We start from the raw sequence: 22,953 nt of genomic DNA on the forward strand, positions 1-22,953 counted from the left end.
AGGGTGTTACTTGTATCCTCTCAAGTGAAGTCAGATTCAAACTCTTTTCAATTCATCTGCCATCTCTTTATCCTCCGTTACTAAATCCCCAGACTCATTTTCTGCAGAACCAACACTTATTTTGTTAACTATTTTTAAGAAAAGCTGACAAAATTTTCCACCCTTTTTAAATAATTTTTTTAGCTAACTTTCTAACCCTAAATTGCCGTGCTACTGCCTGCATTATTTCTGATATTTTGCCATAGCTCTCAACTTTAGCATCAACTTGTCTGTGTATTCTATTGAACTGACCTTGATTAAGTGTTGCAAAACACACAAGGGCAAATCTTTCCTCTCCAGAAAGTCTTAGTACTTAACATGATAAAATTCACTTTGAAATATTGTTCATGCAAATTTTACCAAGCACATACTACAGATTCAACATCCCACAATGACACCCGGTTTTGTTATGATCTTTAATTCTGAAGAGAAAGAACTCTTCATTAAGATTTCACATTTCTAAACAAATAAAAATTACCAATTAACTGGTGTAACTTAGCAGAATGGGATGTATGGCCTTAAATTGTAAATCTAGTTTTCTTTACAACCCTGCAAGAGATCCCACGAATCTTTACAAGAGTCTTGATAGTTCATTCACTTGCTGGGAATAGTCCAAGGGATACAACATCTCTCGAGGATTCACTTAAATCCTTCTCAGGATTCCAAGTATTCCTGGTAATTGTATGTGGGAAAAGATCTGCCACCCTGGCAACCCACAATAGGCCCACAAAAGCAAAATTGGCCAAACTGTGCCAAAACACCCAGAATGCCTTAGCAGGGACCAAGCAGGCTGACAAGTGAAACTAGACAGCACTTGCAGACAAGGGAATACCTGTACACCTCAAGTACCCACTAACAATGACAGAGTACCACAGCTATCCAAAAGCCCTGAGGGCAGTTTCACAACCCAGCAGTACCAAAGCCACATAAAGGACAGGTCAGACAGAGAGGCACCAGCAAGAGCATTGCTCCCAGGACAGGACAATGGAAGCACCTCACCGTTTCAGAGGAGACATTAGCACCTACGCAAACAGACACACGCGCTCTCATGCACACACACTCTCTCATGCATGCACACACAGGTCTATGGGGTGAATTTGCATTTGCATTTGCAGATACATTCAATTTTGATCAAAAAGCACACAACCTGCAGGCAGTTGATACATGTAATATTTGTAAATTCCTACTTTGGAAATAGAACCAGTCTGATTCAAGATTGGGATACAGACAGACTCGAACCTCACACATTTCATTGTTGTCTGAACTGAGATGAAACCTATTTATATAAAACCTTAAGTCATCTCGAGAATCTGACTTCAAAGACTTTCTGGGATTTACACATTAATGAACTAAACCTTGCAACCTATTCTAAAAGACAAAAGACTTCACAACAATCTAGGTTTGTTGAATATATCCGATCAGTTGCACTGTACTGCGATCTTTTGCTATAAATTCTGTCTTATGATCCTGCTCCACAGCTTCCTGATGAAGGAGCAGCGCTCCGAAAGCTAGTGGTTCCAAATAAACCACGATAACCTGATGTGTGATTTTTGAACTTGATCCAACCCAGTCCATCTCTGGCTCCTCCATATCATTTCGAGTGAAGGCAGCCCCCACCTCCCGGTGCTGCCAGGAAACTTTACAATGCTGAGGGAATGATGCAGGACCTGCACTCATGACAAATTTACAATTTCTAACGATACTAGCTACTCATTCACTGCTCCATCTGATACATGACATTGGAAACTTAGTGCAGGAAGCTGAAAGAAATGAGCAGCTTTAAAACAAAAACCTCTTGGAGCTCAAAGCCTTCAATGAAAGTCTGAGCCCAGCGGTAAGTTCAGATAACCTTTATCAAGACCCAACTTTATTACAGCTTCAGATCCCCCCAGCAAAAAGGCGTACAAAGAGTAGCTTTATTAAAAAAAAAACAGCTCAAGGTCAAAGAGTACACAGTCCCCCCCACCCCCAACTTTCTTTACTATTAGTCAGCACCAAGTTATCCCTTTGGAATTGGATCCTTGGTACAGCCTTAACCCGTAGGAAGTATTGCCTCACTCAGCGATTTCAACCCAGACCCTGTATCCAAGTAAGTTTCTCCCTGTTCATTTCTGCAGGTGGGGGTGTCAACCACACTGCTGTGGGTCTGGAGTCACACGTAGGCCAGCCCGGGTAAAGGATGGGACGACTAAATGAACCCTTTCCTACACCGCAGTTTCCTTTCCTAAAAAGGACATGAGTGAATCAGATGGGGGTTCTCATGCCCCCGCCCCCAAAAATGGTTTCATCGTTAGATTCCGAACTCCAGACTTCTAACCGAATTCCAATTCCGCCATCTGCCACGATGGGATTCAAACCCAGGGGCCCAGTCAATAATGGGACTCTGCCATTGCTCCTTCAATCCCCCTGCCATGGCATGTGAACTCGCTGGTGCCTCTGCAGGTGGGAAGAGCGGGTGAATCCCTTCCCACACTGAGAGCAGGTGAATGGCCAATTCCCCAGTGTGGACCCGCTGGTGGGCCAGCAGGGTGGAGGCCTGTGCAAAGCCCTTCCCACACTCAGGGCAGCTGAAGGGTCTCTCCCCTGTGTGGACCCGCTGGTGCTTCAGTCTGTCGGACGAATTGCTGAAGGCTTTCCTGCACTCGGGGCAGGTGAAGGGCTTCTCCCTGGTGTGGACCCGCCGGTGGGTCAGCAAGGTGGAGGCGTGGGTAAAGCCCTTCCCACACTCGGGGCAGCTGAAGGGCTTCTCCCCCGTGTGGACCCGCTGGTGCTTTAGCCTGTCGGAGGAATTGCTGAAGGCTTTCCCGCACTCGGGGCAGCTGAAGGGCCTCTCCCCCGTGTGGACCCGCTGGTGCCCCAGCAGGGCGGAGGAATTGCTAAACACCTTCCCACACTCAGGGCAGCTGAAGGGCCTCTCCCCTGTGTGGATCCGCTGATGCCTCAGCAGGGCTGAGGAATTGCTGAAGGCCTTCCTGCATTCGGTGCAAAGGAACGGCCTTTCCCCGGTGTGGACCTGCTGGTGGGTCAGCAGACTGGAGGCCTGGGTAAAGCCCTTCCCGCATTTGGGGCAGCTGAAGGGTCTCTGCCCTGTGTGGACCCGTTGGTGCTTCAGCAGGTCAGAGGAATTGCTGAAGGCCTTACTGCACTCTGTGCAGGGGAACGGCCTCTCCCCGGTGTGAGTGCGCCGATGAGTCTCCAGGGCAGACGGGAAATGGAAACTTTTCCCACAGTCACCACACTTACATGGTTTCTCTACGGGGCAGGATCCGTCAGGTTTCTCCATGGCCAAAACTTCAGCTGCGCACAAACATGTGGAGAGCCCCTCCCTGCCATGAATTCCTCTTTCCAGGTCATATAACTATTTCTGGCTCCGCACTCCGTGCACTGCAACCATACGGTCTCTCATCCAGTCCCACTAATTCTGAAAACATATCGAAGCAGGAACCAAAAAGCTTTGCTCCTTCTCACAGAATCACAGTCGAAAATTGTTGTGTTCCCAATGGATTGAGTGACTGTCAGACATTGACATCAAAGTGAGGACTGCAGACACTGGACACTCAGTGTTGAAAAGTGCAGTGCAGGAAAAGCACAGCAGGTCAGGCAGCATGCAAAGAGCAGGAGAGTCGATGTTTCAAGCATAAGCCCTTCATCTGTTGATTTTTGAAACTTCTGTCTTCAGATCTTCAAAATCTCTGTTAAAAAAAATTACGAAAGTCATCACTGTCAGTGCAGGGTAGAAATTCAGAACAAGCAACTCTCCTTTCTGCAGAACGTTCTTTTCTTTTGTTATTCCACAAAATTGAAAGCATCATCCCACTCTCACTCTCAGTCCCCCTCTGTTCTCACTCCACTCTAATTCTCCTGAAGGTGCTGATTCAGGATCTTACAGGTGCAGAAAAGCAAAAATGTCAAGACTGACATCTCTCTGAATTTTGGATAGCTCCACCTGAAAGTTAGTTTCTTTCCCAACACTGGAATACTGCTGTGAGTGAGCAGGTCTGATTTTGGGAAGCAGTTTCTTGACGAACAATGAGACACGAAATGGTTAACGTCCCCAGGAAGGGGGAGAAAACAAGACATCAAGGTATTGACACCGACACCAGAGAGAAAGTGAACATGCCGACCAGATATCCAGAATCAATCTAGGCCTATTTGTCAGCACTTGGCCTATATTCCTTTAACCCCTTCCTATTCATATACCCATCCAGATGCCTTTTAAATGTTGTGATTGTACCAGCCTCCACCACTTCCTCTAGCAGCTTGTTCCTTACACACACTGCCCTCTGAATGAAAAATTTGCCCCTTATGTCCCTTTTAAACCTTCCCTTCCCCACCCCACCCTGAACCTATTACCCTTGCTTTCTGGAGTATCCCATCTCAAGGAAAAGACCTTGACTATTTGCCCTATCCACGTCTCTCATGGTTTTATCAACTTCAGCCTCCAGCGCACAAGGGGAAACAGCCGCAGTCTGCTTGGCCTCTCCCTATCACTCAAACCCTCCAACCCTGGCAACATCCTTGTAAATCCTTTCTGAACCCTTTCAAGTTTCACAACATCCTTCTGATAGGACTGAGACCAGAACAGCACACAACATTCCAAAAGTGGCTATGGTTCTGCTGAACAATGGCAATTTAATTCCAAAATATTAATTTCTTCATGAGAAGGAAATAATTGGCATTGTAGCTGTAAGAGGTCTCTTGCAGAAGAGTGAAGAACCAAGTGAGAGAACTTTCCATTAAAATGGAGAGGAACAGAGGTGATTCTGAGACTGGGGACTTATATCTAAAGCAAGGAAATTACAATGGCAGAGGCACAAACCGGCCACAACAAATGAGGGAACATTATCGAAAGAAATGACAAATATTTAAACAGCACCTGGAGGAACTGCAACAGTTGTCCATTCCTGTCTGAAAAAATAAAACACAGAAGGTGACACAGCCACGGCTAACAAGGGACATGATGGATAGGACGAGATCCAAAGAAGTGGCGTACAAATTGGCTAAAAATAAAGTACCAGATCTGAAGACTGGGAGCAGTTCCGGTTTCAACAAAAGGATTGATCAAAAGGGGAAAATGGGTATGTGAAGACAAAAAAAAAATTAGAGAAAACAATAACAACTATAACAGGCAAAGTTCTCATGTGGAACAAAGAGATGGCAGACCAATTAACCACATATGTTGCTTCTATCATCACAAAGGAGGACACAGGTAACATCCCCAAAATGTTGGGGAACACATGGTCCACTGAGAGGAGAAATGAAGGAAATGAGTAGTTGTGGGGAAATGGTGTTGGGGCAATTGATAGGATTAAAAGTTTACAAATCCCGGCAAATCCGGGAGCTGATCTTAGCAGAACTATTTAATGGTAAGGTCCTACGGAGTGTTGCTGAACAAAGTGACCTTGGAGTGCAGGTTCATAGCTCCTTGAAAGTAGAGTTGCAGATAGATAGGATAGTGAAGAAGATATTTGGTATGCTTTCCTTTATCAGTCAGAATATTGATACAGGAGTTGGGAGGTCATGTTGCAGCTGTATATGACATTGGTTCGGTCACTTTTGGAATATTGCACGCAATTGTATGAAACTTGAAAGGGTTCAGAAAAGATTTACAAGGATGATGCCAGGGTTGAGGGATTTGAGCTATAGGGAGAAGTTAAACAGTCTGGTGGTTTTCCGTGGAGAGTCGAACACTGAGGGGTGACTTTATAAAGGTTTATAAAATGATGAGGTGCACGGATAGAATAAATAGACAAAGTCTTCTCTCTGGGGTGGGGGAGCCGATATGCAATGAGCTGCCGGAGGAAGTGGAGGAGGCGAGTGTAATTCCAACATTTAAAAGGCATCTGGATGGGTATATGAATAGGAAGAGTTCGGAGGGATATGGGCCGGTGCTGGCTCAAGTTAACCCTCCTCCTGTTTTGAATTTCAAATCTATCTTCATCATGTCTTTCCTCCACTCCTGGCGTTCTCTTTTCTCCTGTCTACAAACTGAAAATAACATCAACACATCAATGCTCTCCTGGTCACTGCGATCTTGGAAGTACCCAGTTTCTGATCAGATTCATTCACCTCAAATTCACAGTCCGCCTTCGTGTCATTCTAGATCTGTCTCTCCCTCCCTCCCACTCCCTTTTCCTGTTTTAAGGACACACAGACCAAGCTCAGGGACAGGTCTCAGTGAAATGAGGAAATTCAAGTTGAATGACACCAACTGTCATTTCTCTCCCGGAAATGACGGTTAATGGTGCCCTCACCAAGATGGCCGCCCGCGCTCCCCGCCCAAAGTCAACATGCGCCTTATCCCTACAATGATGGCGCCCTGTTGCCCGGGCAACACGAGAGCTCCTCCGGTGGTGAAGTGGACCTGGGGAGGTTTTATTCACGGCCTCAGGCCTCCCCCGAGGAGTTTATAAACTCCCCAGTCTCCCTCCTCCCGCGGTTTCCAATCCTACCCTGTCTCACTGTCTCCTCTCCCCGGGATGTTTATGAAACCTGTTCCTGTTCTGAAGAAGGATCACGGGACCCGAAACACCTCCTCGATTTCTCTCGACAGGCGCTGCCGGACCTGCTCAGCTTTTCCAGCGATTTCTGTTCTTGTTCCTTCAGCCGCCAGCGCCATTTGGCTCACACTCAGCGCACGCATGCGCACTGCCAGGGCCCCATAGAGAGGTTTCTCGATCGCATGGGATCGTGGGAATTGAAGGCGCCATTAATGTCATGAAACCCAGTATCCCATATGCCTTCTTAATTGTCCTATTCATGTGTTAATGAAGTACACGTCAGAGGCAAATCTTTCTGCGATTTTAGATTTATGCATTGAGTGGAACACTACAGGTGTTTAACTCTAAACTCTAGTTCCAATTCAGTGTCAGTATAATCGCTCTTTATCTGTTCTCAAATAAGCACCGAATCAATGCTCTCCATCTGACCCTTCTTAACGTTGATTTTCTTTAGTTTGCAGATTCCAACTCGCTGTTTCAATAATTTATTAAAATCTACTTCGTACATGGGCGTCGCTGGCTGGCCAGCATTTGGTTCTCCTTGAGAATGTGATGGTGAGCTGCCTTCTTGAACCTTTGCAGTCCACATCCTGTCTGGTGGCCCACAATGTCTTGAGGGAAGGAATTCCAGGATTTGGACCAGTGACACTGAAGGAACAGTAATACATTTCCAAGTCAAGATGGTAAGTGGCTTGGAGGGGTACTTGCAAGAGCTTGTGTTCCCATGTATCTGTTTTCCTGGTCCTTCTAGATGGAAGTGGTTGTTCGTTTGAAAGGCAATTTGTAAGGTGCTTTGGTAAATTTTTGCAGTGTGTCTTGTAGAATTCTATCAACAAATACATTGACTTGGATCCCATTTACACCCCCTGAAAAAGAAGAGGAAATGACATCGCCTTACGAAATGATGCCACCACAGGAAATGACATCATCAACCCAAAGAAATCCAAACATCTAAATAGAAAGTGAGCTACACCAGTGGTGCTTCATCTGGAGGCTCACTGCAGATGTTACCTAGTACAGTGATGAAAATGAACCTTCCAGTTCAGCGAGCAAACCTACATCCAGAACCTCACCCTGAGCTACAAACCTTCTCAAAACTCACCAGTTTCATGGTCCATTCTGGTTGCTGAGATTCTTCATATTGATGGATCCAGTCCAATTAAACACTGGGAAGGATGAAGCTACTGGTTTCCAGTTTTTGCATCCATCTTCATTCCTGAGCTACTGCCCCCATCTCCCTCTCCCTTATAACTCTCAGATTCAGCCAGGCTGTTCATAACTTGCTGCATTGCATTCTGAGAGGAGCTTCTGACCTGTGCCAGCACAAAGCCTCCTGTATCCGCCTCTGTCAACTCATTCAGGCCTGTCCCATTCTCAAAGTAGCTGCTGCTGCTGGAATCATCTTTACCTTACTTACCTCGAGGCTTGACTACTTCAATGATGCAACCAATAATTTTACACATTTGCCCTTCTGTAAACTTGAAATCATCTAAGACTTTGCTCTTGTTTCATAGCAACAATTCTCATTTCTCTGTGGCTCATGTGTCCACTGACCTGTGCTGGTGCCCATTTAATCAACAACCAAATTTTAAAATTCTTATTTTAGTCTTCAAATCTCTCCAATGGTTTCTCCCACCTTTATCTTTGTAATCTCTGTCTGTTGAGATGAGTGTGCTGCTCCAATAGTGAGTGTCTTTGAACAGAACTTGCAGGTAATGGTCTCCCATGTAACTGCTGCTCTTGACCTTCTTAACGGTAGTAGTTTGAAAGGAGTTATCTAAAGACTTTTGACTTTCCAAATATCCTGATAGTGCTTCCTTGATAATTGATTCTAACAACTCCCCATTAATAGCTGTTGAACCAACTGGTCTGCAATTTCTCACATATTGCCTCTCTCCCTTTTTGCATACAGGTGTTACATTAGTATTTTCCCATTCCAGAGGATTCATAAGATATCAGAGCAGAAATGAGGCCATTCAGCCCAGCAAGTCTGCTCCTTCACCCAATCATGGCTGAAATCAACTCCTTTCTGGCGCTTTCTCTTCGTAACCATTGATCACCTTGACAATCAAGAATTTACCTATCTCAGTCAATGAATCTTTCTTAGGTCCAAGGAATTTTGGAATATTGTAACTAACGTATCCACTTCCTTTAGTACATTAGAGTGTGGGCCATTAGACCCAGGGGACCTGTCCGCCCTCAATCCTGATAGTGTTTAAGTTCTACCCTTTCTACAGCCTCTGACTTGCCTGTTCCAATAGGGATAGTATTACTGTCCTCCAATATGAAAGCTGAGGAAAGTTTTGATTTAGCAGCTCTGCTATTTCAGTGTTCCCCCATTAACTCAGCGGTTTTACCTTCCAAGGGACCAACATTTACTTCAGCGATTTTGTTCCCTTCAGCATACCAATAGAAGCTCTTGCTATTCTTTTTGATATTTTGTGCTGGGTTTATTTCGCAATTTACCTTACCTATTTTTATTGATTTTATTCGTATCCGTTTGTTTATGTCTGAACGTTTTTCAATGCTTCAACCTTCGAGAGGTCTGGAATAACATTTCTGAAAATGGAAAGGAAATACGTTCAAACTTAAAAGAAATCCACCTTTCAAGTGGCTGAGGGCGGGGAAAACGATCGCCCCGCCCCCATTGTCTTCGAATTCTTGGAGGACTCCTCCAACCGCGCCACTTCGACGGGTGATGACATCACCAGGAGGGACCCCGCCCCCTGTGAGTTGGCGCATGTGCAATGGGACAAAGACCGTGTTACTGAGTGTGGGAGAGGAATGGCGCCGGCGGCTGAAGGAACAAGAACAGGAGCCGCTGGAAAAGCTGAGCAGGTCCGGCAGCTCGTGTCGGGAGAAATGTGAGGACGGGTTTCGGATCCCGGTGATCCTCCTTCAGAACAGGACCAGGTTTCAGAAACATCCCGGGGAGGTCGCCAGGCCCGAGCGCCAAGACCTGGCTCCTGCCCCCGGGGAGAGGAGACAGTGAGACAGGGTAGGATTGGGAACCGCGGGAGGAGGGAGACTGGGGAGTTTATAAACTCCTAGGGGGAGGCCTGAGGCCTCCAATAGAAGCCCCACAGGCCCCAGTGTTCACTTCACCAGCGAAGGAGCTCTCGGGTTACCCGGGCAACCGGCCGCCATCTTTGTGAGGGTCATGTCTTGGGGCGGGGTTGTTGGATTGTTGTATAATATTGATCTCCTCTGTACTTTTAATCTTGAATATTTATAAAATGTACACTGGCTTCAATTTATGAATTCTAAGTACAGAAGCAAAATATAAACATCTCCTTACATGGATCCCAACATGTGCATAGGAGCCAAGACTGTCTCAAGATTTACTGAGGTGCTGAATCAATAGCTCTTTCTCTTTTGATTAATGAAGGTGGTGCCCAGCAGACTCCTGCTCACAGCCTGTTCTGTCAGCCTTTATGGGAAAGATAGGATAGCAAAACATCTCAATGACTCTATAATTGCTGAGATTAGCTTTACAACCTTTCTTAAAGCAGGCTGCAATGTTTGCAGTTCTCTAGTTTTCTGGCACCTCCAAGTCCGTGGAAGACTGATAAATTATGGCTTCCACAATTTCTGTCGTCCCTTCCTTCAAGATTGTTGGATGCATTTCATCAGTGCTTTGTCAAACTTTAAGTATCAAATGCTTATCGAAGACTCCTTTCATGTTAATTTTGAACTCTTGGGAGGTCATGTTGAGGCTGTACAGAACATTGGTTAGGCCACTGTTGGAATATTGCGTCCAATTCTGGTCTCCTTCCAACGAAAAGATGTTGTGAAACTTGAAAGGGTTCAGAAACGGTTTACAAGGATGTCCTAGGGTTGGAGGATTTGAGCTATAGGGAGAGGTTGAACAGACTGGAGCTGTTTTCCCTGGAGCATTGGAGCCTGAGGGGTAACCTTATAGAGGTTTGCAAATTTATGAGGGGCATGTATAGGATAAATAGACAAAGTCTTTTCCCTGGGTTCGGGTCTGTTTCCATGCTGTACATCTCTATGACTCTGGTTACATCTGTAAGATTCTGAATCAGCACCTTGAGGGGAATTAGAGTGGAGTGAAAACAGAGGGAGAGAGAGAGTAGGATGGTGCTTTCAATTTTGTGGAATAACAAAAGAAAAGTATATTCCGCAGAAAGTAGAATTGCTTGTTCAGAGTTGTTACCCTGCACTGAGTGTAATGACTTTTGTAATCTCTTTTTACAGAGTATTTGAAGTTCTGAAGACGGAAATTTCAAAATCGACAGATGAAGGCCTTATGCCCGAAGCATTGACTCTTCTGCTTCTCAGATGCTGCCTGACCTACAGTGCTTTTCCAGCGTCACACTTTTGAAGTCTTGACTCTCCAGCATCTGCAGTCCTCACTTTCACATCAATGTCAGACAGTGACACTGGGACATCGGGACTGCAACGATTTTTGACTGTGATTCTGTGAGAAGGAGCAAAGCATTTGCTTCCTGCTCGAGTACATTTTCATAATCAGTGGGACTGGATGAGAGACCCTACGTTGCAGCGCAGTGATTGTGGAGCCTGAAACAGTTATACGGCCTGGAAAGAGGAATTCACGGCAGGGTGGGGCTGTACCCACGTTTGTGTGCGGCTGATGCTTCGGCCATGGAGAAACCTGAGGAATCCCGCCCCATGAAGAAACCGTGGAAGTGTGGCGACTGTGGGAAAGGCTTCTGTGCCCCGTCTGCTCTGGAGACTCATCGGCGCAGTCACACCGGTGAGAGGCCCTTCAGCTGCCCCGAGTGCAGGAAGGGCTTTACCCAGGCATCCGCCCTGCAGACCCACCGGCGGGTCCACACGGGGGAGAGGCCTTTCAGCTGCCCCGAGTGTGGGAAGGTCTTCAGCAATTCCTTTGCCCTGCTGAGGCACCAGCGAATCCACAAGGGGGAGAGGCCACTCTCCTGCCCCGAGTGCGGGAAAGCCTTCAGTGATTCCTCTCACCTGCTGACCCATCGGCGGGTCCACACAGGGGAGAGGCCCTTCAGCTGCTCCGAATGCAGGAAGACCTTTACCCAGGCCTCTGCCCTGCTGATCCACCAGCGGCTCCACACAGGGGAGCGGCCCTTCAGCTGCCCAGAGTGCGGTAAAGGCTTCAGCGATTCCTCCACCCTGCAGACCCACCAGCGGGTCCACACGGGGGAGAGGCCCTTCAGCAGCTGTGAATGCGGAAAGTGCTTTACCCAGGCCTCTGCCCGGCTGAGACACCAGCGGTCCCACACCGGGGAGAGGCCCTTCAGGTGCCCCGAGTGTGGGAAGGGCTTCGCCCGGGCCTCCAACCTCCAGACCCACCTGCGGATCCACACGGGGGAGAGGCCCTTTAGTTGTCCCAAGTGCGGGAAGTGCTTTACCCAGGCCATCACACTTCAGAAACACCAGCAGGTCCACATAGGGGAGAGGCCCTTCAGTTGCCCCAGGTGCAGTAAGGTGTTCACCTGCTCCTCCCACCTGCGGAGGCACCAGCACGTTCATGTACCATAGCAGGGGCATTGAAGGAGTGCCATTATTGACTGGAGTATTAACCCAGTTCTGGGGCCTCCCGGGTTTGAATCCTGCCGTGGCAGATGGTGAAATTGGAATTCAGTCAGTAATCTGGAGTTCCAAGTCTAACGATGAAGCCATTTTTCGGGGGGAGTTGGGGTGGGGGTGGGGGGTGGAGTTAGGGTGAGAAAACCCCCATCTGATTGACACACGTCATTTTTCGGGAAGGAAACTGCCATTGTGGGAAAGGATTCACTCAGTCATCCCAGCTGCATCCTTTACTCTGTCTGGCCTATGGTTGACTCCACACTGCACCCGCACCCGCACCCGCACCCACTTCTCATCCCCCCCCCCCACCCTTTCTACCCGCCCAGTGGGCCCGTCCCATTCCCCAGCAAATGAACAGGGAGCAACCGACTTGGATACAGAGTTTCCATTGAAATTGCTGGATGAGGCAATACTTCCTACACGTTAAGAAAGGGAGTGTGTGCGCTTTGACCTTAAACTGTTTTTAAATAAAAAGCTACTCTTTCTACGCCTTTTTGCTGTGGGGGGGAATCTGAAGCTGTAACAAAGTTGGGTCACAATAAAGGGTTACCTGAACTTACCGCCAGGCTCAGACTCTCATTGATGGCTTTGAGCTTCAAATGGTTTTTGTTTTAAACCTGTTGATTTCTTTCAGCCTCCTGCACTAAGTTTCCAATGTCGTGTATCAGATGGAACAGTGAATGAGTAGCTCGTATCATTGGAAATTGCAGATATTTCAGGAGTGCAGGTACTGTGTTGTTTTATGGGCATTGTAAAGTTTCCTGGCAGCACCAGGAGGTGGGGGCTGTGTTCATTCGAAATGATGGGCAGTTGCTGGTGTTGGACTGAGGTGGAGAAAGTTAAAATCGACACCACTCCAGGTTAGAGTCCCAACAGATTTATTTGGAAGCGCTAGCTTTGGGAGCGCTGCTCCTTCATCGGGTAGGTGTTGAGCAGGATCATAAGACATAGAACTTATCGCAAAACATTGCAGTGTCATGCAGTTGATAAGATTTCCTGAACATGTCCAGTTGCGATTCAGTCTTTCATCTTTTCGAATGGGTTGCAGGTTTCGGTTCATTAACATGTATATCCCAGAACTACTTTTAAGTCACGTTCTCCAGATGACTTAAGATTTTATAAAAATAGGTGACATCTCAGCTCAGACAAAGCAAGAAAGGTGTGAGGTTCAAGTCTGTCTGTATCCCAGTCCTGAGTCTCACATGTTCTATTTCCAAAGTAGGAATTTATAAAATATTACATAGATTGACTGCCTGCAGATTGTATTTTGCTCAAAAAGCACAATGTATCTGCAAATGCAAATTCACTGCATAGGTTTGTGTGTGTATGTGTGTGCACGCGTGCGCATGAGAGAGAGAGAGATGGAGTGTTTGCATGTGCATGCTTGATAAAGTGTGTCGATGCAGTGGAGTAGACGCCTGTGAGAGGGTGTGTGTGTGAGAGAGGGTCTGTGTGACTTGGTGTGTATGTGCGGGAGTGAGAGACAGTGTTAAGTGTACTGTGATCACCCAAGGTCCCGGTTGAGACCGTCCTCATGGGTTCCAAACTTGGCTATCGGCCTCTGCTTGGCCAGTAGAAACAATTCAGCAGTTTCTGGGTGACATGGTGGCTCAGTGGTTAGTAGTGCTGCCTCGCAGCACCAGGGATCCCGGTTCGATTCCCACCTCAGGCAACTGTCTATGTGGAGTTGGCACATTCTCCACATGGGTTTCCTCCGGGTGCTCCAGTTTCCTCCCACAATCCAAAAGATGTGCAGGTCATGCTAAATTCCACATAGTGTTGGGTGCATTAGTCAGGGGTAAATTTAAGGCAGGTGAATAGGTCTGTGTGGGTTACTCTTTGGAGGGTCAATGTGAACATTTTGGGCCAAAGGGCCTGTTTCCATACTGTAGAGAATCGAATCTAATCTATACACACACATTGGAGAGGGCAGGGTGAGACTTGTCTTTCACTTTGCAGAAGGTGGGAGGTCCTGGATGCTGTGATTCAGCGTAAACACATGCTGGAAGACCTTTGGCTCAGAGAGATGGAGTTGGAAGCCAGGCTGCAGACACGTCACGGGGAAAGTTAACCGGACACTTTATTCCAGGAGATGGTCATTCCCCTCTGGACAGAGCCTTCTGATTAGGTCAGTGGACAGGGTCAGAATGGTGTGAGTATGAATCACACAGGTAAAGGGGATCGGAGATTGGGAGGCAGGGGGAGGACCTAACTGGCTGAGTGGTGGGAGGGGGAGCACTGGGGGTAAGGGCAGAATATTAACAGGTGATTGTTGTCTTTCTCTGAAGTTAGCAGCAGGAGGCCAGATGGCATCGGTGTCTGTCTGGCACCAGGTTCAGGAACCGACGTGCTCAGGACAGGAGAAGTGGGAAAGGGAGGCTGCAGTGGGTGTGGTCCACAAATCTCAGGAGGGCAGAGCCTTTGCTGAGGGCGCATGAGAAGTCAGAAGCTAAAAAGATAAAGCAGAACATCAAAGCTCTGGGTGGCCTGGTGGCTCAGTGGTCAGTACTGCTGCCTCACAGTGCTGGGTTTGATTCCAGCCTCAGGCGACTTTGGCACATTGTCCCCCTTGTGTCTGCATGGGTTCCTCCCACAGTCCAAAGATCTGCAGTTTAGGGTGGATCAGCTGTGCTGAAGTGTCCAGGGATGTGCATTTTCAGGTGCGTAAGCCATGGGGAACTGCAGGGCTGTATGGTAAGTGGGTTGGTCTGGTGGGATGCTATTTGGAAGGTCAGTGTGAGGTAAATGGGCTGAATGGCCTACAGGGATTATGTGATTCTACTGCTTTAGCCATTTGTATATTGAGAAATGATTACTGTGGTGCTGGGGAAGGTGGGATTTGTAGTGTCACTGCCCTCTGTCCATTCTCTTTCTGTCCCCTGTTCATTTTCTCTCTCTTGACACCCACCCTCACTCCTCCCCCCTCAACCATTCTCTTTCCCCACCACCTGTTATTTCTCGTGCCTCCATCCCTCTTTGATCGCTGTATCAAGCCCTTCTAAGAAGAGAGAGACAGATGGTGATGACTCTACCTGGGAGATGGGGGTGCACGAGAAATGGCTGATCTTTAACATTGAGAATAGCTACTCAGAAACAACATTAAAGCATGTTCAATTCTAGAATGGGTTGCACGTTTTAGTTCATAATATGTAAATCCCAGAACTACTTTTAAGTCATAGTCTTGAGATGACTTAAGGTTTTTTTTAAAAAAGTGATATCTTAGCTCAGACAATGCATTACAGATGTGAGCTTCGAGTCTGTCAGTATCCCAATCTTGAATCAGACTGGTTCTATTTCCACAGTAGGAATTTATAAAATATTACATGGATTGACTGCCTGCAGATTCTGTGTTTTTTGAGCAAAATTGAATGTATCTGCAAATATAATTCTGCCAATACAAATTCACCCCATAGAATTGTGTGTGCATGAGAGAGTGTGATTGTGTGCATGTCAGTTTGTGCATGCGAGTGTGCGTAAGACTGTGTGAACATTTGGTAAAGTGTGAGTGTGATGGAGTATAAGCCAGTGAGTGTGTTCGGGGGGTGTGGGTGGTGGGGGTGTGTGTACATGTATATGTCTGAGAGAGAGAGCGTGTGTATGAGAGAGGTATGAATAAAAGCGAGTGGTTGCGTTTTGCTAAAACAAGGGCAGGACTTGTACAGTTAATGGTAGGGCCCAGGTCATGTTGTAAAACAGAGACATGGGGGGAGTTAAGGTACATAGTTCTTTGAAAGTTGTATCACTGCTAGACAGGGTGGTTAAGAAGGCATTCAGCAGCATTGCCTCCACTGTTCACACTACTGAGTTGGGACATCTTGTTGAGGTTGTACAGAATGTTGGTGAGGCCACTTTCCGGGTACTGAGTACAGCTCTGGGTGACCCTGTAAGAGGAAGAATACTTCAAAGTTTGTGAGAATATTTGTAGCTCGGTTGCTCGTTGTTGTGGTTCTGTTTGCCAAGCTGGGAATTTGTGTTGCAGACGTTTCGTCCCTTGTCTAGGTGACATCCTCAGTGCTTGGGAGCCTCCTGTGAAGCGCTTCTGTGATGTTTCCTCCGGCATTTATAGTGGTTTGTACCTGCCGCTTCTGGTTGTCAGTTCCATTTCTAACCTTCGATAACCCAACGGAGACATTTTTACTGATAGCTCCATAATTATTTTACTGCTGGATTTTTTTTCAGGGCAAATAATTTCTGGGAGAAAATTTCTATCCTGGGAAGGCAGGGAAATTTAAAGAAAAGGCTGTTAAAAGCATTTTAACTGGCCCCACGAGATCTCGTGGGACAGTGCATTTGCATAAACATTTCAGAGAAATTCTGTCTAACTGTTGGACTGAAAATAGTTTCCCCATTGAGTGTTAAACAGCTTTTGAGAACATTGGACATTATAAAGTGCGTTCTTGAGGAACGGAGGATTGAACTTGCCAACGTGAACCACATTTTGCAGAGAGAGGAAATTTCTCAGGATTAAAGAGGTTGATAGAAGTCAACAATTGTCAAATTATTTCATGAAAAGTACAGCTGGTATGGGGAGATGACTGGGGATCACAGAAGAGGAGTATCTGTAATGAGCACATAGAAACAAACCCTTCAGTCTAGGCCAACCAGATATCCTAAAGTAATCCAGTAATCCATTTGCCAGCATTTGGCCCATATCCAAAGTGGCCTTGCACAGTTTGCAGAAATTCCCTTCCCTCCAGAGAATCCCCACAGTGTGGAAGCTGGCCACTCGGCCCAACAAGGCCACACCGACCCTCCCAAGAGTAACCCACCCACACCCATTCCCCTACCCCTAGTGCTCTACATTTAGCCCCTGACTAATACACCTAACCTCCACATTCCTGGGCACTATGGGTAATTTAGCACTGCCAATCCACCCTAATCTGAACATCCCTGGGCACTATGGGTAATTTAGCATAACAAATCCGCCCCCCTAACCTGGACAAAGTTAAAAATCACAACACCAGGTTATCGTCCAACAGGTTTATTTGGAAGCACTAGAATTTGGAGCACTGCCCCTTCATTAGGTGGTTATGGAGAATATGTCACAAAATTTATCGAAAAACATTATACTGACCTGCCATTGAAATGATATATTGAACAAACCTGGATTGTTAAGTCTTTCATCTTTTCGAATAGGTTGCAGGCATCATCAATATGTAAATCTTGAACTTCCTGTCAGGCACCTTCTTGAGATAACTTAAGGCTTTGTAACAAAAAGTGACACTTCAGCTCAGCTGTGCAAATATACGTTCACTCCCATGGACTTGTGTTTGTGTGTGCATGAGAGAGAGAAAATGTCTATTTCCATCCTGAATGTCTTTATATCTATTCGAGAATAGATGCCTCACTTCTGTTGGTGTAAATATTGTTGTAAATCAGAGCTGGGTACTTATAGTTAGATGTAAGGGAGAGAGTTGTCCTCAGGTTGGGCACTATAAGAATCCTGGGAGACCCCCATTTCTGGTTTACCTCCTAATGAACAAACTTTAAGCATGAGCACCTATTTCTTTCAAATTTGGTTTCATTTTTCTTGTTTGATTTCCCCGCTGTGATTACACTGTGCCTGGATGGTTGACAGGCTGGGAGATTGTGGGTTGGGACTTAATTGACTGAATGCTTTATTGTTCCAGAAGGTATAAGGAGAGGCGGTGGGGGGGGGGGTCAAAGATTCAGCAGAAATCCCGCAGAGCTGAGAACAGACCGACATCTTACTCCATGGGAACAGAACAGAGAAATCAGAACCTGAACTCTGACCTGACACCAGGTGACCCTGTGATCAGTGCTTTGATTAGCAGTGCTGAAAATGTGTTGCTGGAAAAACACAGCAGGTCAGGCAGCATCCAAGGGGCAGGAGAATCGACGTTTTGATTAGCAGTGCCAACCCTCTACCTTTACCTAGTGTCCCATTTGACTACCCCCTTGATATTCAGGATCCAATCCTTGTCATCCTGAAGCCATGTCCCTGTAAGGAGTCTCAGATTATAACTATTCTCTTCAATGTGTGCAGTCAATTCATTCACTTTTGTTACAATGCAGCACACTTTCAGACACTGTTTTTAGTTTCAATTTTTGTGATCTTTACAATCCAGTTTTGATTGCTGATATATTTGCTCTCCTTGCCCCTTTCTGTCATTCTCTGATGTTCATTTTCCACGTCACTACACTGCTCACTGGCCTTGATTTGGATTGGCCAGGCTAAATTGCCCATAGTGTCCAGGGATGTGCAGGTTAGGTGGGTTAGCCATGGGAAATAGTAATAGAAGCAGGAGTAGGCCCATTTGTCTCGTCTAGCCTGCTCAGCCATTCATTAAGATCATGGCTGATCTATCCATTGTCTCAGCTCCTCCTCCCTGCATTGTCCCAACTACCCTTTATTCCCCTACTATTGCAAAACCCCATCCAACTGTGTCTTAAATATACTTAATGAAGCTGCCTCTACTGCTTCCTTCAGCAGAAAATTCCATAGATTCACTACTCTCCAGGAAACGCAATTCCTCCTCATCTCTGTCCTAAATCTACTCCTCCTAATATTGAAGCCTGGTTTCATTCACCAGCAGAAATGACTGGATAGGGTAGGGCTTCATCCTACAGTGCAATGAAATCCCACTTTCCACCAAAACCGTGGATGTATTCACTCACTCAGTTGCTGTCCCACAAGTGCAAGATTTCACTGCAACTTCTTCTGCTCCTATTAAGGGCAAAACATCTTTGAAAGCTGCTCTGAAACTCCAGCCTTCACAATCACACTTCTGCTTTCACCGAAGGAGATTAGAGTCATACAGAACGGAAACAGACCCTTTGGTCCAACTTGTCCGGCCAAACAGATATCCTAAATTAATCTAATCCAATTTGCTTGCATGTGCCCTATATCCCTCTGAACGCTTCCTATTCATGTACCAATCCAGATGCCTTTTAAAATTTCCCCTCACCTCAAACATATGCCTTCTAGTTTTGGACTTTCCTACCTTGGGGAAAAGACCTTGGGTATTCACTCTATCCATGCCTCTGATGAATGTCTATAAGGTCACCCCTCAGCCCCCAATGCCCTAAGCAAAATATCCCCAGCCCATTGAGCCTTCCCCTGTAGCCCGAACCCTCCAACTCTGACAGCAGCCTCGTAAATCTTCTCTGACCCCTCTCAAACTTTCACAACCGGGTGCTCTGGTTTCCTCCCACAGTCCAAAAATGTGCATGTTCGGTGAATTGGCCGTGCTAGGTTGCCCCTAGTGTTAGGTGAAGGGGTGAATGTAGGGGAATGGGTCTGGATGGGTTGCGCTTCGGCAGGTCGGTGTGGACTTGTTGGGCCGAAGGGCCTGTTTCCACACTGTAAGTGACCTAATCTAATCTAAACTAATCTTTCTTATAACAGGGTGACCAGAAATGAATGCAGTCTTGCAAATGTGGATGAACCAATGGCCTATACAGCCACAACATGACCTCCCAATTCCTGTACTCTCTACTCTGACCAATAAAGGAAAGCATACCAAACACCTTCTTCACTATCCTGTCTACTGGTGACTCTACTTTCAAGGAACTATGAACCTGCACTCCAAGGTCTCTTTGTTCTGCAACACTCCCCTTAACTGTGTCAGTCCTGCCTGGATTACTTGTCCAAGATGCAAACCACACATTTCTCTAAAGTATACTGTCACTCCTTGGTCCATCAGCCCATCCGATCAATTCTAATTCATAGTGAACTCTTTCCTCTCTTATTCCCTCGAAGTTGAAAATCTCCATCCCATACACTCTCCCTGTATTCTCAGTTTGCTCACCTCATCCCTGCTGTACGTTATCCTGAAGGGTCTGGTTCATGCTGATTAACAGGCCCACACTAAGGGGGGGGTTCTAATTGAAACATAAAGAATACTGAATGGCCTGGACAGAGTGGAAGTTGGGAAGATGTTTCCATTGGTTGGAGGGACTAGAACCAGTGGGCACAGCCTTAGAGTAAAGGAAAGACCTTTCAGAATGGAGGTAAGGAGAAACTTCTTCAGCCAGAGATTGGTGAATCTGTGGAATTCACTGCCACAGAAGGCTGTGAGGTCACTGAGGATATTTAAGACTGAGATAGAGATGTTCTTGAGTATCAAGATGATGGAGGGTTATAGAGACAAAGTGGGAGAATGTGGTTGAGAAACCTATCAGCCATGATTGAATAGCAGAGCAGACTTTGGATGGCCTAATTTCTGCTCCTTGCTGTCCTGGACATAGTGTGAGAGAATTTGAAGCAGGAGTAGGCCATTTGGTCTTTCAAGCCTGCACCAACATTCAACAGATTGGTTGTGAATCTGCCGACATCAAGCTGAATAGGCTGGGACTTGCTCACTGGACCACAGGAGGTTGAGAGGTGACCTTACAGAGGTTTATAAAATCATGAGGGGGATAGATGAGGTGACCGCTGGGTATCCTTTCCCTCGGGTGGGGGTTTCAAGATTAGGCAGTAAATTTGAAGGTGAGAGCAGAAAGATTTTAAAAAGGCAGGAGGGGCACCTTTTTTTTACACAGAGTGGTTTGTATGTGGAATGAATGTCCAGAGGAAGTGGTGAATGCAGGTCCAGTAACAACATTTAAAAACCATTTGAATAAGTACCTGAATAGGGAAGGTTCGGACGGATATGGGTCAAACATAGGCAGGTGGGACTAGTTTAGCTTGTGAATATAGTTGGCATGGATTATTTGGACTGAAGGGTCTGTTTCTGTGCTGTATGGCTCTGTAACTGTTCTATATTGGTCTTAAAATCATTTTCTTGCCTTCCCCCATTGACATCCACTTTTTTGTTGTTCCAAAATCAGATGAACTCAGCCTTGAATAATATTCAATGACCCCCTAACTGCAGGAAGATATCCCCACTTCTGAACTCTATTCCTGTTGCTGATATACCACTTGCCTTTCTGATTGCTTACTGCACCTGCCTGACAACTGGCAGTGACTGGTGTAGAAGGACATTGATCATTTGTACATCCATACATCATTCTTGCTGAAGAGATCGTGCCCGAAACGTCAACTCTCCTGCTCCTGGATGCTGCCTGACCTACTGTGTTTTCCAGTACCACACTTTGACTCGGATCTCCAGCATCTGCCGTTCTCCCTTTCTCCACATCCCAATACATCAACGTTTAAATAATGCACCTCCTTTCTGCTTTTTTCACAGCAATGGCTATTACTTCACAATGTGGTACTGCATTTGCTATGTGATTGTGAATTGTGGTCTTCTCTACATCGGGGATACAGCGCGTAAACTTGCGGAATAGTTCGCCGGTCATTGCAGCCAGGTCCACAGAGGCCAACCAGACCTCCCAGTCACCACCCATTTTAATTCCCCTTCCCACTCCCTTTCTGACATGACCATCTTAGGCCGCCTCCATTGCCACAACAAACCATACCACAAATTGGAGGAACAACACTCCATCTTCCGCCCGGGCAGCCTAGTGCCTGCAGAACTCAACATCGAGTTCTCCAATTTCAAATAACCTCCCTTTCCATCCCCTGACTCCCTTCTCAGCCCCGTATCCCTCATTTCCACTCCTTGCTGCCACCAACCCGATCTCTTCCTCCCATTGAATAATCAGGTTGTATCCTCTCCCTATCTTCATCTATCCCCACTTTAGCCCCCGGCCCCGGCACCTATCTCCAATCCTGAAGAAGCATTAAACATTGACTTCTCCACTTCCTGATACTGCCTGGTTTGCTGTGTCCTTCCAGCCTCCTGCCTGTCTATTTTGCCAATTGAGACACAGACCTGCACCACGTTTCCAGAGTCTGTCCCCACCCCGATTCACTCCCTTTCCTTTCGGTCGCTGCAAGTCAACAAATGAACTCCAGAATGAAAAAGAAATGGAAAAGGGGGCGAGAAAAGAGAGTGCTGAACTCACAGATCTTGGACAGAGGAAAGATTTTCCAGTCTGGATGAAGCTCAATGTTGATTCAGAAAGAGAGGAGCAGGAGTAGCAACTTCACAAACTCATGGTCGATCTTCAGCATTCAGACAATGGGCTGGCTCTGATTGGCAGGAGGACCAGTCTCCTTCCGGTCCTCCCTGGTTTCCTATTGGGCCATCAGAGGAAGGTCGCGCGTTTTTTTCAGTTTTGCTGACTCCGGAAAACATACGTAGTCCGCTCACTGCGGGTGCTGGTGTTTTCAGAGTCTAGATGCCAATTGGGAAAAAAGGGGTAGAGCCACAATTTGTTTTTCCCTGTGATTCGACATTTTAATGCTTTTGGCTGCTCAACCTTTATGCGTCTTTTCCCCTGGGTAGGGGCGTGAGTCCAGAACTGGACGGCAGAGGTTTAGGGTGAGAGGGGAAAGATTTCTGTTGGCAACCTTTTTGCACAGATGGCGGGGCGTGTATGGAATGAGCTGCCAGAGGAAGTGGTGGAGGCTGGTACAATGATAATGTTTAAAATGCACCTGCATGGGAATATGAATAGGAAAGATTCAGAGGGATAAGGGGCCAAATGCTGGTAAATGGGTCACTAGATTAATTTCGGATATCTGGTCGGCGTGGACCGAAGAGTATGTTGCTGTGCTCTGTGACTCTATTTCTAGATAGTCGGAATCTACTTCACAAGACTAGGACTCGGCCATTCACCCCTTTACAGTCAAGATTAGAATTCAGCTGGAAAAGCACAGCAGGCCAGGCAGCAACCGAGGCCCAGGAAAATCAATGTCTTGGGCAGGAGCCCTTCATTCCTGACAGGGGCAGAGTGTGGGGGGTAGAGGGAGACTGGGGGGGTACAGAGGGTGGTACAGAGAGAATGAGTGGGCTTGATAGAGAGATTGGGTGGGGGGAGAAGTGGGAGCTGGCACGGGGCAGGGTGACACTAGGTACACGGATACACAAGATGGCCGCTGAGCCATCCATTGGCC

General features: G+C 46.6%; 3 protein-coding genes and 1 long non-coding RNA gene across 5 annotated transcripts in view; 2 read left to right on the forward strand and 2 right to left on the reverse strand.

Annotated features, from left to right (window-relative positions):
- LOC140460045 (uncharacterized) overlaps positions 1 to 22,953 on the forward strand; it is a 911,064-nt gene that overhangs the window by 547,362 nt on the left and 340,749 nt on the right. The gene's annotated exons all lie outside the window — the stretch shown is intronic.
- Positions 1,895 to 6,695, reverse strand: LOC140460277 (uncharacterized). Of its 2 annotated transcripts, none has more exons than XM_072554715.1 (2): positions 6,605 to 6,695; positions 1,895 to 3,731 (listed from the first exon to the last, which is right to left on the reverse strand). In XM_072554715.1, the coding sequence occupies exon 2, from the start codon at positions 3,320 to 3,322 to the stop codon at positions 2,330 to 2,332; it is 993 nt and encodes a 330-aa protein (XP_072410816.1). In that variant the 5' UTR covers positions 3,323 to 3,731; positions 6,605 to 6,695; the 3' UTR covers positions 1,895 to 2,329. The 2 variants fall into 2 exon arrangements, with proteins under 2 accessions (XP_072410816.1, XP_072410815.1); XM_072554714.1 differs by having other exon boundaries at positions 6,492 to 6,661.
- LOC140460282 (uncharacterized) overlaps positions 9,268 to 22,953 on the forward strand; it is a 39,854-nt gene continuing 26,168 nt past the window's right edge. The window contains exons 1-2 of the mRNA XM_072554724.1: positions 9,268 to 9,537; positions 10,758 to 12,023. Coding sequence (XP_072410825.1) covers positions 11,166 to 12,023 — 858 coding nt within the window. The 5' untranslated portion in view covers positions 9,268 to 9,537; positions 10,758 to 11,165. The remainder of the gene's footprint in view (positions 9,538 to 10,757; positions 12,024 to 22,953) is intronic.
- Positions 12,948 to 22,067, reverse strand: LOC140460284 (uncharacterized). Its single transcript, XR_011953953.1, has 2 exons — positions 21,960 to 22,067; positions 12,948 to 16,296 (listed from the first exon to the last, which is right to left on the reverse strand). It is a non-coding gene; the product is annotated as an uncharacterized lncRNA (long non-coding RNA).

Source organism: Chiloscyllium punctatum, chromosome 36, assembly GCF_047496795.1.
Source record: "Chiloscyllium punctatum isolate Juve2018m chromosome 36, sChiPun1.3, whole genome shotgun sequence".
NCBI classification, from domain to species: domain Eukaryota; kingdom Metazoa; phylum Chordata; class Chondrichthyes; order Orectolobiformes; family Hemiscylliidae; genus Chiloscyllium; species Chiloscyllium punctatum.

Coding starts and splice junctions, on each gene's coding strand:
- LOC140460277 (XM_072554715.1), bottom strand. CDS start 3,322: ATGGAGAAACCTGACGGATCCTGCCCCGTAGAGAAACCATGTAAGTGT.